Raw genomic sequence first — 13,056 nt, forward strand, 5'->3', positions numbered from 1 at the left:
ATTTTAGTTATGACACAAGATCTCAGCCAGTACAGTAACAAGGCCATACCCAGGACGTTTCATGTTTGCTGAAGCCATAGTAGAAAAACATCCTATGTAAGCAATGGAGAAAAGTTACTATATTACCTTCCTGTCTTTTCAACTGTAATTCAATGCTCTTTTTGGTAATTGTGTTCACTTACTTTATTATCCTACCTTTGGTCATTGGATCATTATTTCTTGAACTAAGGCTGCATTTGTGCTTCTCAACTTCATGCCAGAAGCTCAAGTCCCACCACTCGTCTTGACACCCGCCGAAGGCAGCACTGCCCCTGAAATGAGTATCCCATCTTTTCCTTGCTCATACCCCCATGGGAGGACAGGTTGTGATGCAGTTTCATACTGCAGCAGATGAAAGAACTCACTCAGCTGGCAAAAAATGGTGACTGCACATAATACAGGTAAATACCTCAAGTTTTAGGTAGGGTTTTATATTCTAGGAATGAACAAGTCCCCTTCCCAGAACTAATCAAAAATTATTTTAAGCCTTAGTAAGGAGGTTAATATATATCAGATTAACATGAAACAATCAAGAGAATACATTTCTTTGCCGACCTTCTTGGATTTTTTTTTCTTTAGCTAATCCACTTAAAAGAAGATTATGGAAATACCTGGAATGTGTTCTGCACTGTGGCAGAACTGGGCAAAGGCACACCACCACCTGCTGGACAAAACTGGATCCCTGTCTCACACAGCACTGTGGTGGAAAGCAGCTGCAGAGAAGACAGAACTGTGTAAAAGGTTATTTGCACATTCTACTGCCACTGCCCTGGGGAGCTGGCCAGAGGTGCTACTCCATCAGCACAGCAGTCCCTGCACAGTGAGCAGTGGCCTTGCCTCTGATCAAGAAAATGGGGTGCAATGAGACCTAACTGCTCCACACATGGAACAGACTCAAGTATACTTTAGTCACTTTATTTGTATCTATATACATTACATTTTGATTCTCCAAGTAGTCAAGGCAATTATTCTCAAAGAGTTTAGTACATCAACTTTATAAAATACAGCTGAACCAAGTTAGAATAGAAATGCATACATTATAGTACATTAAGTGCTTTGAAGAATGACTAGTCTGGCCACCAGCTAGTGAACAATTCATTTGGTTTTGGTCATTCTCACAGAGGAGACTCCACAGGTAACTCCCCACAGCACCCTAGAACTGCTCCACCAGCAAGAGTCCCTCCATGTGCTTTCTGGGGACAGAATGCATCCCTGGGCTGCTAGAAGGCATTCTGCTGTCCACATGCTGACTCAAAGTCATTGCTTCTGACTTGGACAAGATTTAGACATTTGTCTCAAGGCCTCAGATCAAAACAACAGAAGAGTCAGTGTAGCTCTGAAGAAATTCAGTCTTCATATTTGCAACTGGGATTTACATATGCTAAACCTGTGTTAGAAAGAAAGAAATAAGCTCTGACCAAAGGGTTCATCCTTAGGAATTCTACAGGGACACAGACTGAACACCGTAGCTCTCAAAGATTTGTTCTGCATTAAGTACTGCTCTCCTTCTGAGAAAATTAGGCTTGGTAGCAATTGAAATGTCAGGACAACTATCATACTGAAAATGGAACATTTGAGGAGACCCATTCAGCTGCTGGGATTTGGACTAGAAATGTTGACAGCTTTGTATCACAGAATACCCAAGATGACCAAACTCCAGCTGATACTGCAGCTACTGTGATACTCATGACCAGTAGTTTATACTCCAGTATAATCAGAACTAGTCTATCAGCCACATCCTGGCCAAAAATTAACTGTTGATACCAGCTCAAGATCATTCCTACAAATCTCTCCAACTGCTGTAACTTCAGCCCAAAAAGTTGGGCCATGACCATTCACATGTCTCTGGCTCTGTTCACAGGCTGCAAAACAGTGGAAGCTTCTCTCTCCCTTCTGCAGTGCTGAGGGCCTCGTGCTGTCACATTCAGAGGAGTATCAGCACCTGTCAGGTGATGAAGCTGCTAACAGCCATCTGCTCTGGACTCTGGCACACAAGCAGCACAGAGCAGCCACACGTCCCAGGACAAGGATGAGGGTCACTGGTGACAGAGTGGGCTAGCACACCACATCAGCCTAGTGCAGCTGCCATGCCCACACTCGTGCTCCATCCACCAATCCACATACTGACAAAGGTGGAAGACAACATAATTAGCTGCTGTTGGGTCACCTTAGCAGGCAAGGACAGTCTAGTTTTTGCCTGTAAACTGTAAGAAGGGAAGTAAGGGAACACATGTAAACTTCAACTGAGACTGGAACATAGGCTGCATGGCAGGTTCTTTCACACTGATGAACAAGATAGTAGGTGAGACAGAAGTGGGAGCAGCACTGAATTAATGGACTGGTCGACCTCATTAGACAAGGCCACACACACAGCCAGGCAAATTGGGAGAACATTTCAACAGAAGAGACAAGATGCATCCCAGAGGTGATCAGCTGTACCTGATGTGCTGTGTTGGACTGAAGCAAGGAGTACTGTGTCCTCTTTCCACAGCACACATCACTGCAGCCTTGAACAGTGCATCCCCAGAAACAATTCTCACATTGCACTGAGGAAATCAGTACACTTTCTTTTCTGCTGCTTCAAGGCCAGCATTTTTGCTCATCCTCTAGTACAGTGTTGCTAATAGGGTGAGGAAGGCTCCTTCCAACACAAATGACTGTCGCCTCCTGGCAGCTCAGACAAGAGCTGCACTGGTTGGTTTTGGAGCAAATAGCTCAATTCTCACTGCTGGCCTTTTCCTTTCTCAGTGCTGCCTACTGCTGGTCACTCCTCAACAGCCACCACCATCTGCTGCAGAAAAAAATACTGAACACAGGAGAACTGAACAAAATGCATGTTCCAATCCATAGTTACAGTGATGAGGGCACTATGAGGCAACTGGTTAGAATGAGCAAGAGATCACTAAGAGATATCCTCTCCCAGATTCCATGTTCATTTGATGTTCTTCCATCAGAGACTGGAAGTCAAAAGACAGTATTCTTGCCTTTCAAACTCATTAAAGTTCCTCTTATTTACTGGCCTGTATTATAATGAAACTAAAAAGTAAACTCATCACCTACAAAAATGAGTAATTTTTTTTTAATGGAAAGAAATGCTTATTGTAATAATATAGAGACTCACAGATCTCTGCACATCTTATGCATCAGACAAGATACCTGTTAGTTCAGGTTTTCCTTTTTTCAGAAAACAACAACTACATTCATCTCCGTGACCACAAAAAATAATGTCACGAATGCAAGACAAACATTCTCCTGGCAAAATTTCACCATGAGGTAATTGCATTGCTTGAAAGTAAAGGGAAACTGAAATGGATTTGAAATGATCTGCCAGGAATGATAGTTGCATTAAGAAGAAAGTTGCAGTATGCACTTTGTCTAGCAACTTATTACCTTTACCAAGGAAAGGGTTAATCTGCTTCATAACTATAATCAATCAAGTCTTGTTAAATTAAAGTGTATGTTAGTTACCTGTTTCCAGGAATTTGAGCAACATTCAGACCAAAGTACTGTTTAGGAGTGAAGGGATATGTTTTGAGTTTTGCAGTATACTGATGACTGACAACCCATTTTTATGGGATGCGGCTAAAATGTGATTATGACAGATTAACCAGAGCTGTACTGCAGTAACATAACATAAAAGATGGAGTCATAGGGCATTATAGATGTGGAGCTGCCATAAAAAAATACTGTTTACAGTAAGAATTAAAACTATGGAGCATAAACAACACAAGTTATTAATGGATCCTATATAGGTCAATTACAGACCCTTGCAACAATAGCAGAACTCATGAATTAACTTCATTCTTCTCTCCCCCATCCACATTTTGGGGGCTTATTTCACATTTTCAGTACCAAGTATCCACTACAGAAATATGAGCTGCTCATATTCAACACCATTTTGGCAGTGCAAGACTTCCAGAGATCACGTAGTTCTTCATGTACCATCAGGATCTGGATAGAATCTCAGTCCAATACTTAGGAGATAGCATCACCTTCCCTACTGACAGCGGGAATGTCACTTATCAGTGCTGTTCAGTGGTACCTTACAGTTTAGATCCTTACTGAGGCTGGTTTGCTTATTATCCTCCAAGGGGGGACTAAAGTGCAAGCAGATTTCACACTCTGCAACATGATGCACATGGTCAGTGTAGACACGGAACTGCAATCCTCTTGCTGCTGGACAGACCACTGCAAGAGAGTGGCCTATAATGCCATTGTCCTCTTGTGCTTTCCCAATATGGGCTTTAGCTCAGCAATTCAGGCCCAGTCCTGTCCAATGGTCTGGCACCATCAGGAAATACTTGTCCATAGCTTCACAAAACCTGGTCCGGTACAGTTCTGGAGAGACCACAGTGGGCATCTTACCTAATGTGTAAGAGTCAAGAGCAGTTAGAAATGGACTAAAGATACTGCAGTACAGACAGATGTCACAGGAGATTACACCAGCAGACAGCATAAACTTGAAAGCAACAAGATAGAACCTTATAAAGTTCAACAACAAACAAGCATGAGGTTTTGCACCTGGGAAAACAATGCAGGAGCACGGCACAGGCTGGAATCTCCCTTCGGGAGCAGCTCTGTGAAAGGGACCTGAGGATCCTGGTGGGCAAGCAGCTCAGTGAGAGTGAACAGTGCTGCTGTGGCAAAGAAAGCCACCAGGAAGGACACTGGGCTGCATCAACAAGGACATCATCAGCAGAGACAGAAGGACAGAAGTCAGTATCCCACCAGTATCCCAGCATTATCTTCCACCTGGAAGGTGCTACTTCCAGGCCATACCTGGAATACTGGAATCAGTTTTGGTCCTGCTATATTAAAAAAAAAAAGGAAAAAAAAAAATGAGGGACAGGCTGAAGAGGGTCCAGAGAAGGATCACAGAGATGATCCAAGGACTGGGAAGCCTGCTATATGAGGAAATGCTGAGAGAACTGGGTTTGTTCAATCTTGGAGAAAGGCTGCTTAGAGGAGACCGTATCACCATATTCCAGTATTTATAGGGTAGCTAAAAAGAAGCGGAGACTCATTTTACAAGGAGCCACATGGAAAAGATGAGGGGTAATGGACATATGTTATTCCTGGGCAGATTCCAGTTAGACACAAGAGGAACATTTTTCTCAATGAGAACAACTGGCCATTGGAATAGTCTTGCCAGTGAAAGGATGGATTCCCCAACAGAGGGGATTTAAGATTCAGCTGCACAGGGTGCTGAGCCATCTTGTCTAGACTGTGCTTTTGCCAAGAAAGGTTGGATCAGATAACCCTTGAGGTCCCTTCCAACCTGGTATTCTATTATTCCTTCCTCTGTTCTCGACAACTTCATCTTAAATTTGCATGGTGGGGAAGTTGTGACTTTACCAGCAGCGTTATAGAAAGTTTCCATGTAACAAGGAAACATGATCCAAATCTTTGCTTTCAGTCTGAACTTACCTTGTCCTCCCAAGATGCCAGTTGACTTTACCACCATTTCAAGCTTTTTGTCCCAGGTAAAAGTACGAATATAGTCTGTTACAATAAAAAAAAAAAAATCCACACACAAATATGTTTTATTTGTTTTAGTCCAAGTAACACTGTTTTAAAATGTATTTGTTTCCTCCCAAAGAGGACAGGAAAGCAGCAGTGCTTTATAGTCAGAGCTTCAGTATTTTCCCTACCTTGCCCCTTTATCTGTAGTATTGATTACATTTGGGTAGGGTAAGTACAGTATCTCAAAAGTCCAGCAAGATCACAATCAACTCTTCCTGAGTCCACAAGAAGAGGGTGCCCAAGCACGTCTGTCTTTATCCATGTTAGTGTCAAGGGCTCATTTACAAGGGTCACTTCACTCACCCTCATCCCAGAAGCCCCACTAGAAGCAATGAGGCTTGGAGACCTCTCCATTTAAACCAGTATTTATCATTACTGCAGCCACCTGCAGGTTCGATAACAGAATGGAAGTGATTGCCACTTTATGATAGGGAGGACTGGAAACATCACCAGTGACCCTGACTGGCAGAGGGGGCAGCAAGAAGACAACTTCTGAATTGTTTCCAAGCCCCTTCAGAGAAAGCATGCTCAGTCAATACAAGCACATGAACACTTGGGCCTGCAAAGCTAAAGCTGCAGTAAGATCAGTTTTCAGAGACCTAACTTACTTGTTTCCTGTATCACATCTCAGTGTGACAGGATCTAAAATAGGTGGAGATACTGACCTCAGATTGAAACACAGTCCAAGCTAAGATTTTTTTAGTTGCAGTCCAACACAAATTTAGCTTGAGTACTTTATAAGTTCTCAGGGTATCATCTAAAGAACATTCTGATAGCCTGATACAGCAGACATGTTCTCTCTTCTTGATAATATTTGTGCTCACCAAGTTCCCTCAGATATCTGTGTTAAATGCTGAAGGAACTGGTAGCTTTAAATATCATATAAAATATATCAGACAAGACGTGACATAGGGCAACAAAAAGCCACACATACAGGAGAAGCACATGGTCAGTGTAGTCCCATCCTGTTTGTTCCAATATTCAAGAGTCTACAAATCTAGAAAGTAATAACAACTTGCAACAAACAAGAGCTTTCTTTGTAGCTGGGACTTTAATACTCAATTAGAAATGTTATTGAAATGGCTTTTGAGCTTTATCAGAATAAGTGTAATCCAGACCTCCTGTCCTGAGATCTCATCTGGAAGCATTTATGAGCTGGGTTTCAAGACAGTTTCCCTAAGTCAATTCCACATCCTGCAAAATTGCCTCATCTCTAAGTCTTTTATACTACAGAAGTTTGTCTGTCTAACCCATCTCTTTTTCTGTCTCTACTTTCCAGTCACAAGTCAGAAGATGCAGCAAGGTAATTACTGCATTGCCACCCACATTGTCCAGGTCAGACTACATGATTATATGAGATCCCATGATGTTTAACTTCTTTCTTCCAACCCTACCAATACTGTTTCTCCTTAGAGCTCATCCACACAAGATTTAAAAAGCCTATGTAAACATGACTAAACTAAAGTTTACAGATTAAACACAAAAACATACAAATAACTCAAGTGGATTCAAAGTGTAGGTTAAACTACTTTTGAGTCCTCCTGCATATACTCAACAATGCAAATGCTAATCTGAGCCTATGAGAGACCTGGAGACCTGGAGAGAAGACTTACTGCCTCCACTTTGAATACTTGTAAGAGATGAGGGTGGTATTCCACCAGGGAGAAGACAAGATTTCCTGACACACATCTCTCTGGTGGTGGCACAGCTCTAAGAGCACTATGAACATCTAAACCAGAAGAAAACCATTTCATCATCTGAGAGCAACAAAATACAAAAGACAACCTACCAATGATCCCAACGACCAGCTCGTTGTTGGTATCATCACGACCCACCAGCAGGGAATAGTCGATGATGAGATGGCTGGAGAGGAACTGGGAGTCACTGTGTATGGAGGCTTTCAGCACAGCTTTGCAATGGGAACGGATGTACAAAGGATTGTCCCGAACCATCTTCAGGAGGTTTTCATCCAGCAGGACCACATCACAAGTTTCCTTGCCTGTGTCTGTTTTAACATTTCTATTCCGGAGGGAGCCCTTCAGGTCAAACACCTGAAATGGAGAACAGCACAACTTTGTTTCATTTTTCTGGGTTAAAGACTTCAGTACCTAGCACTTGAGAAGGCAGCATAGCTGGCCAACTCTTTCCTTCTCTTTAGGGGGAAGACAATCAACAAAAAATATTTTGTAGAGAATAGCATGTAAGCCTGGGTGAAAGCTCTGCCATCTCAATTCACAAGTTTTAGGCAAGTTATTTCACTAATATTTAGTCTAAATTAAGAGAAAAAAGGTGCCTCTACTTTTTATATTGTTTAGGTAAACTTAGTTTTCCAGCCAGTTTCTACAGAGTTAATTGCTGACAAAAGCTAAGCCACTGAAGAGGGCGGTGGGTGGTGCATGAAGCACCAGTTAACATTGGCAAGGCAAAAGACAAACCCATCATGAGGCTGGAAATTATCTCTGGAATTCTCCAGTCCAAAGTCCTGCTTCAAGGACTTCTGCTTCTACCTGTTAGAGAAGGTTGTTCAAGTTCTGTTCAGTCGAGATTTCACTAACTTGCATGGAAGAGAGTCCACACTCTGTTTGGGTTTCTGTTTTGTAGTGCAGCCCTCCTCATTATTTAAACAACAGACAAGCAAAAAGAAAACCCACAACATCCTTTACATCCATCTAGAATTCCCTCCATCCACCTCCTCCCACAAACATTCCCTGTTTGAGGTCAGGCACTGATATGTAAAGTGGAAAGAACTGATATTATCAAAGTTTAGAGGTGATGTTTGTTTGAACTTCCTTTTCAGCTTCAAATCTCTATTTAAGAGAATTTCCCTCTAGTAATTTTATTATCTTCATTCTAGTGCCTGATAAAGATGGCTTTTCCTTGACTAGGAGCAAGACTGAACTCAAAATCTTGTCCCACACCTGAAGTGGTTCCAAGAAAAAAGAGCAGGTTGAAAAAATAATTAACTCCCCCCACTACAGAGTAACTCTCTCTGAGTGAGGCTCGCAGTCTAAACAAATTAGTCTGTAATTCCAGTCAGTTCCTCTGAAAGTTTTGTAAAATAATTTTACATTTTCATAACCAGGATAGTAATGCTTTCTCTCAGACAACAGGGATACAGGGACAAACAAGACTTCTAAAGACAGAACCCTGCACAACAGCTATCTGAACTAGCCAGTATAGGCATCAAGCTCCTGAGGATCACATAACAAGGAAGAGGCACAAACTGTCACCTTTGAGGTCAACAGCACATGCAAAGTTCAGTCACCTAGATGGCTACAAATGACCCTGCTCTTTCTCCCAGTCACAACTGCACTGCAAGGAACAGAACACTTTGCTCTTACCTGAGCCATTTTCCTGCCATAGAAAAGATTTTCCATGACAAGCAGATCCAGCTTCTTTTCAGTGTTGTTTTGAGAGTTCTTGTAACCAATTCGATACACACCAAGGATTTTAGCCAGTGCTGTGGGCTTCTAATGAAGACAAGACATGGGTTAAGATCCGTGTAGAGACAATCAGCAATCCCATACTAGAAGCATCACTGCTCTGTGTATTACAGCTCAGAAGTCCAAGCGTAATTTCCACTTTACATCTTAAAAACCCATTATTAATGTAACTCACACCCTCCAAAATTTTCTTTTATTTAAATGAAAAAGGTTAAGAGAAACACTGCCTAAAATAAAAGGCATTTTTTTAAAATACCTTCTGCTGAACTGCATTCGTGATGTAAGTGAAATAGTGTGGAGCAAAGTCAAGGAATGACTGGACTTCCAGACGAGGCATTTGCTTCAAGATGAATCTGTCATCTGTTTCAACATCAGACACAGGCAACAGGGTTACATACAATAAGTGATGTATATTTGCAATTTTTTAGGACTGTCACATAGGTGAAATGGTTTAAAAAATTAAAGCACTACAATGCTCTTAAATCCTTACTCTCAGAAGCTCATTTCTAGATTCTTTTTACTTCACATACTCTGAATTTCAGCCTCCCTAGATTTCTACCTTCCAGTAAATCATGGACAAGAGACTGACTACACTAGCTCTACCTCAGCTATATGGGCTTCCTATATAGCCAACAGAAACAGCCTACAGACCATTTTGTTCAGTACTTGTTTTACACAGACGCCTAGAAATGGCCAAAGTTCTAAAAAAAAATTAGATTAACAATAGCACATGAGATTATAAGAAACACTGTGTCTTTAACAACAAGTTTTCCTTGCATTATACTCAAGTGTTTGTTTTCTGAAGCCTGCCTGAGAGTACAACCCTTCTGTTCAATTGGCCTTCCTAGCTGCTAATGCTGAAAAACAGAACTATATTTTGTTTTCCTGCACATACAAAGAGACAAATAATTTGATACTAAAGACCCCAGAACAACTCACTTAATTTTCCTTTCTTAGTGACCACTTAACAATCAGCAACCCTCTGGACAGAGGTTATCAGGGATTAAATGACACACTAACCACCACCATACAGAAATAATACCCCTAATTACAAGGAGGGAAGAAGCTGCACTTACCCTCAGTCACATAGAACGCAGCTCCAGATTTGCCACCTCGTGCCTGCCAGGGCATCGAGTGAGAGAGGGATCGGATGAAATCCTCTTCACTGCTCCCCAGGATCACTTCACGCATCCTGTGAAACTCCCCAGCATAATAAATCCGGCAGTAGAACTTGGCATTCGCATCTGAGAACTCTGCAAGAAATGGTTTTCCTCAATAACAGCGCGCAACATGCACTGACTGCCCTAGACAACACTGAGATTCTACTCGTGTCTAAAGGAGCATTATTGTGCTAACCAACTCTCATGCTTATTGTAATTCAGAAGTTTCAACCAATGGGATTTAAATGGAAAATTGACAGGAAAGTCAAATCCCTCTAGATAAGCTCATAGTGTATGTCATGGGGAAGTGTTCAGACAAAATAACAATTTTTAAAAGTTCATGGAGTAGTTTTGCAAAAGAAATTGATTGCAGTAAGTAAAAATTGCATTGCTCTTTTTCTTCATTTGCTTTTCCTTCATGATACCAAGAATACAAAGAAAAAAACCACAAAAAAAACAACTATTAACTTCAAGACTGCCACTGCATGTGCCTGAAGAAATGAGTTTGCCAGCTAAGACTAAGTTGTTATTTACAACTACTCACGGAGTTCCACATGGGGATTCACCACCTGTTTCTTCTGTCCATCTCCTCCATCTCCATCATCTGAAGGCATAAAGGGCATTTGGTCAGGGTTGTTCACTATTATTACCAGGAAGGCCACATTAGGTACTACTTGTAAACTCACTTCACAAGAAATTTTTTTTTCCCCAAGAATACAGAGAGAACTATACACAGGGAATTAGAAATACAGCTATTATTGTATAATATAGTACATATGCTAGAAAGGCACTGCTGTTTATGGACCCAAATCCAGCCTCCCTCTTCATGCATTTTCCATGAGCTAAAACAATGAGAACAAAACAGCAAGTGAGAAAGACAGGGCTGCTTAACTAGAGCCAATTCAATCCAAAGGCATTCAAGACCAGACTACTCCACATCCCTATAGCTTGGATTTGGAAGATCCAGTTTCCCTTATCACAAAGAAAAGCAATGTATTTAGGAAAAAAACATATTTGATGTTCAAATGATTAATTTTCAATGCATGCTGAGTAACCTTGGACTGTTGAAAAAGTACAAGCAGGAGTGCATTTGGGGCCTTGCACGGATGAATGAGGTTAGGGAGAAGTACCAACCCAAGAGAGAAGAAGAACTCTGCAGTCTTGTACCTTGAGCCTCTGCTCCTTGGTTTTCTGCTCCCTCTTTGCCCATCTGTCCAACCTGGTAGTAAGCACTATCAGCACCACGTAAGGTCTCTTTCTTCTGGGAAGACAGGTCTGGGCTCTTCCCTCCCGTGCCACGGAAGAAAGACAAAACACCAGATGGTTTCTTTGCTACAGTGAAAAGGAATGGAAAAGATGGTGTTGGCATTTCCACAGGCAGTTTAATAACAGCATGACTCCTATGAATATTCCCTATTCATTGTTTTATGTGAAGAAATGATGCCATTCAACTATAACTCATTTCCTATTCTTCAGGCAACTAAGGTCCATGAGGGTGGATGATTTAGTGTTCTGAGTAGCATCCTAGAGTGCAGAGATATTTAAAAACACAGATCAATAATAAGTGTCTTTAATACAGTGAGAACTTAATGTCTGCATTTCAAGATATTTTAACTGCATCTCCTTAAAGAAGGCAATGCCAAAAGAAGGGCATCATATCCCACTGAACAGACTAGATTCAAGAACAACCCTAGGTTCACTACATAGTAACATTAAACCAGGGAATGACAGTTTGATCTCATAAGAATAATAGTTATCATAAGAACTACTGATCTCATAAGATCTTCATAAAACTAAAAAACCCACACACTCCCATCCCTCTCATGTGTTACATTAAGTCAACTCTAAGACTAGTCACAATTTCAACTCAGAATGCTGCTTTTTCTTCCCCACATGAACTAGAATCCAGGTTAAATGGACTCAAGTCTGAGCTGAGATTAGCACCATGGATGATTTTGGCAAAATGGTCTTACGCTGCTCTGGCTCTGCATTGCGAAGGGGACACATGTTAGCCTCAGGCAGGCGGACAGGGCTGCTGCTCTTGGGTTTGCTGTCTGACATGCTAAAAGGAGAAAGAACAAAAAACTGATGAACCAACAAATGCTGCCATCCAAGACACTACTGCTTTATGCCTGGACATTTATTTCTCTCTCCTGCCTAAACACTAAAGGAAAAAAACACCATTTAAAGGTGTAACAGTGTGGGACTCTCCAAAGTTGTCCTCCTCTATCATCCTAAAAAGTATCTCTCAGGTCCATAGCAATAGTTTCATCCATGGCCATAGCAAAGGTAAGCAGGCCCAGTATTCCTACTATGCATGCGGCCAAGAGATTAGGTGATGGAGCCAGCATGGTCCAGAACGTGAAATGCAAATTCACATACTGAAATGTGTGTTGGTAACATGGAATGAGTCAGATTCCATCAGAAAGCAGACACCCTAACAGGGGCATATTTTGAGGGTTCTTCCCCATCCTAGTTTTGCTAATTCACTACCATCACTACGTCTTCACTCTATGTACTGTAGTTCCTGCATGTAACCTGTTTGGTTGTAGTCCTTCTTCAGAACTGCTCTTCAGAGATGCTTTGGACAACTCATCCAGGGCATTTCTGTACTCCTTGCAACTGATGGGGAAAGAAGAAAAGAAAGGGAAAGAGAAAGACCCAAAATAATTAAGCGTTCTCTTGGAAACTCTGCAATACCAGCCCAAATATTCAGTTCAGAGACAACCATAGGAAACAAAACACCACAGTAGAAAAAACTCTGTTTTATTTTTTCTTATTATTAGAAGTTTTTTTTTCTTAGAACTAAAGCTGCTCTAGACAATATGCAGGAAAAATATCCCCTTATTTTTTCCCCTCCCACAATTTAAGAAGGCACTTCTTCAAAAATC

General features: G+C 41.4%; 1 protein-coding gene across 7 annotated transcripts in view; it reads right to left on the bottom strand.

Moving 5' to 3' along the window:
- Positions 1-938: 938 nt before the first annotated feature.
- PIKFYVE (phosphoinositide kinase, FYVE-type zinc finger containing) overlaps positions 939-13,056 on the bottom strand; it is a 62,782-nt gene continuing 50,664 nt past the window's right edge. For all 7 annotated transcript variants that reach the window (XM_041472980.1, XM_041472979.1, XM_041472978.1 and 4 more), the window contains 10 exons: positions 12,704-12,787; positions 12,139-12,227; positions 11,333-11,497; positions 10,710-10,769; positions 10,082-10,258; positions 9,262-9,365; positions 8,904-9,032; positions 7,352-7,613; positions 5,467-5,541; positions 939-4,404 (listed from right to left, as the gene is read on the bottom strand). In XM_041472980.1, the coding sequence (XP_041328914.1) occupies positions 4,289-4,404; positions 5,467-5,541; positions 7,352-7,613; positions 8,904-9,032; positions 9,262-9,365; positions 10,082-10,258; positions 10,710-10,769; positions 11,333-11,497; positions 12,139-12,227; positions 12,704-12,787 (1,261 nt within the window). In that variant the 3' untranslated portion in view covers positions 939-4,288. The remainder of the gene's footprint in view (positions 4,405-5,466; positions 5,542-7,351; positions 7,614-8,903; positions 9,033-9,261; positions 9,366-10,081; positions 10,259-10,709; positions 10,770-11,332; positions 11,498-12,138; positions 12,228-12,703; positions 12,788-13,056) is intronic.

The sequence above is a fragment of the Pyrgilauda ruficollis genome, unplaced genomic scaffold (genome assembly GCF_017590135.1).
Source record: "Pyrgilauda ruficollis isolate IOZ18807 unplaced genomic scaffold, ASM1759013v1 scaffold3, whole genome shotgun sequence".
NCBI lineage: Eukaryota > Metazoa > Chordata > Aves > Passeriformes > Passeridae > Pyrgilauda > Pyrgilauda ruficollis.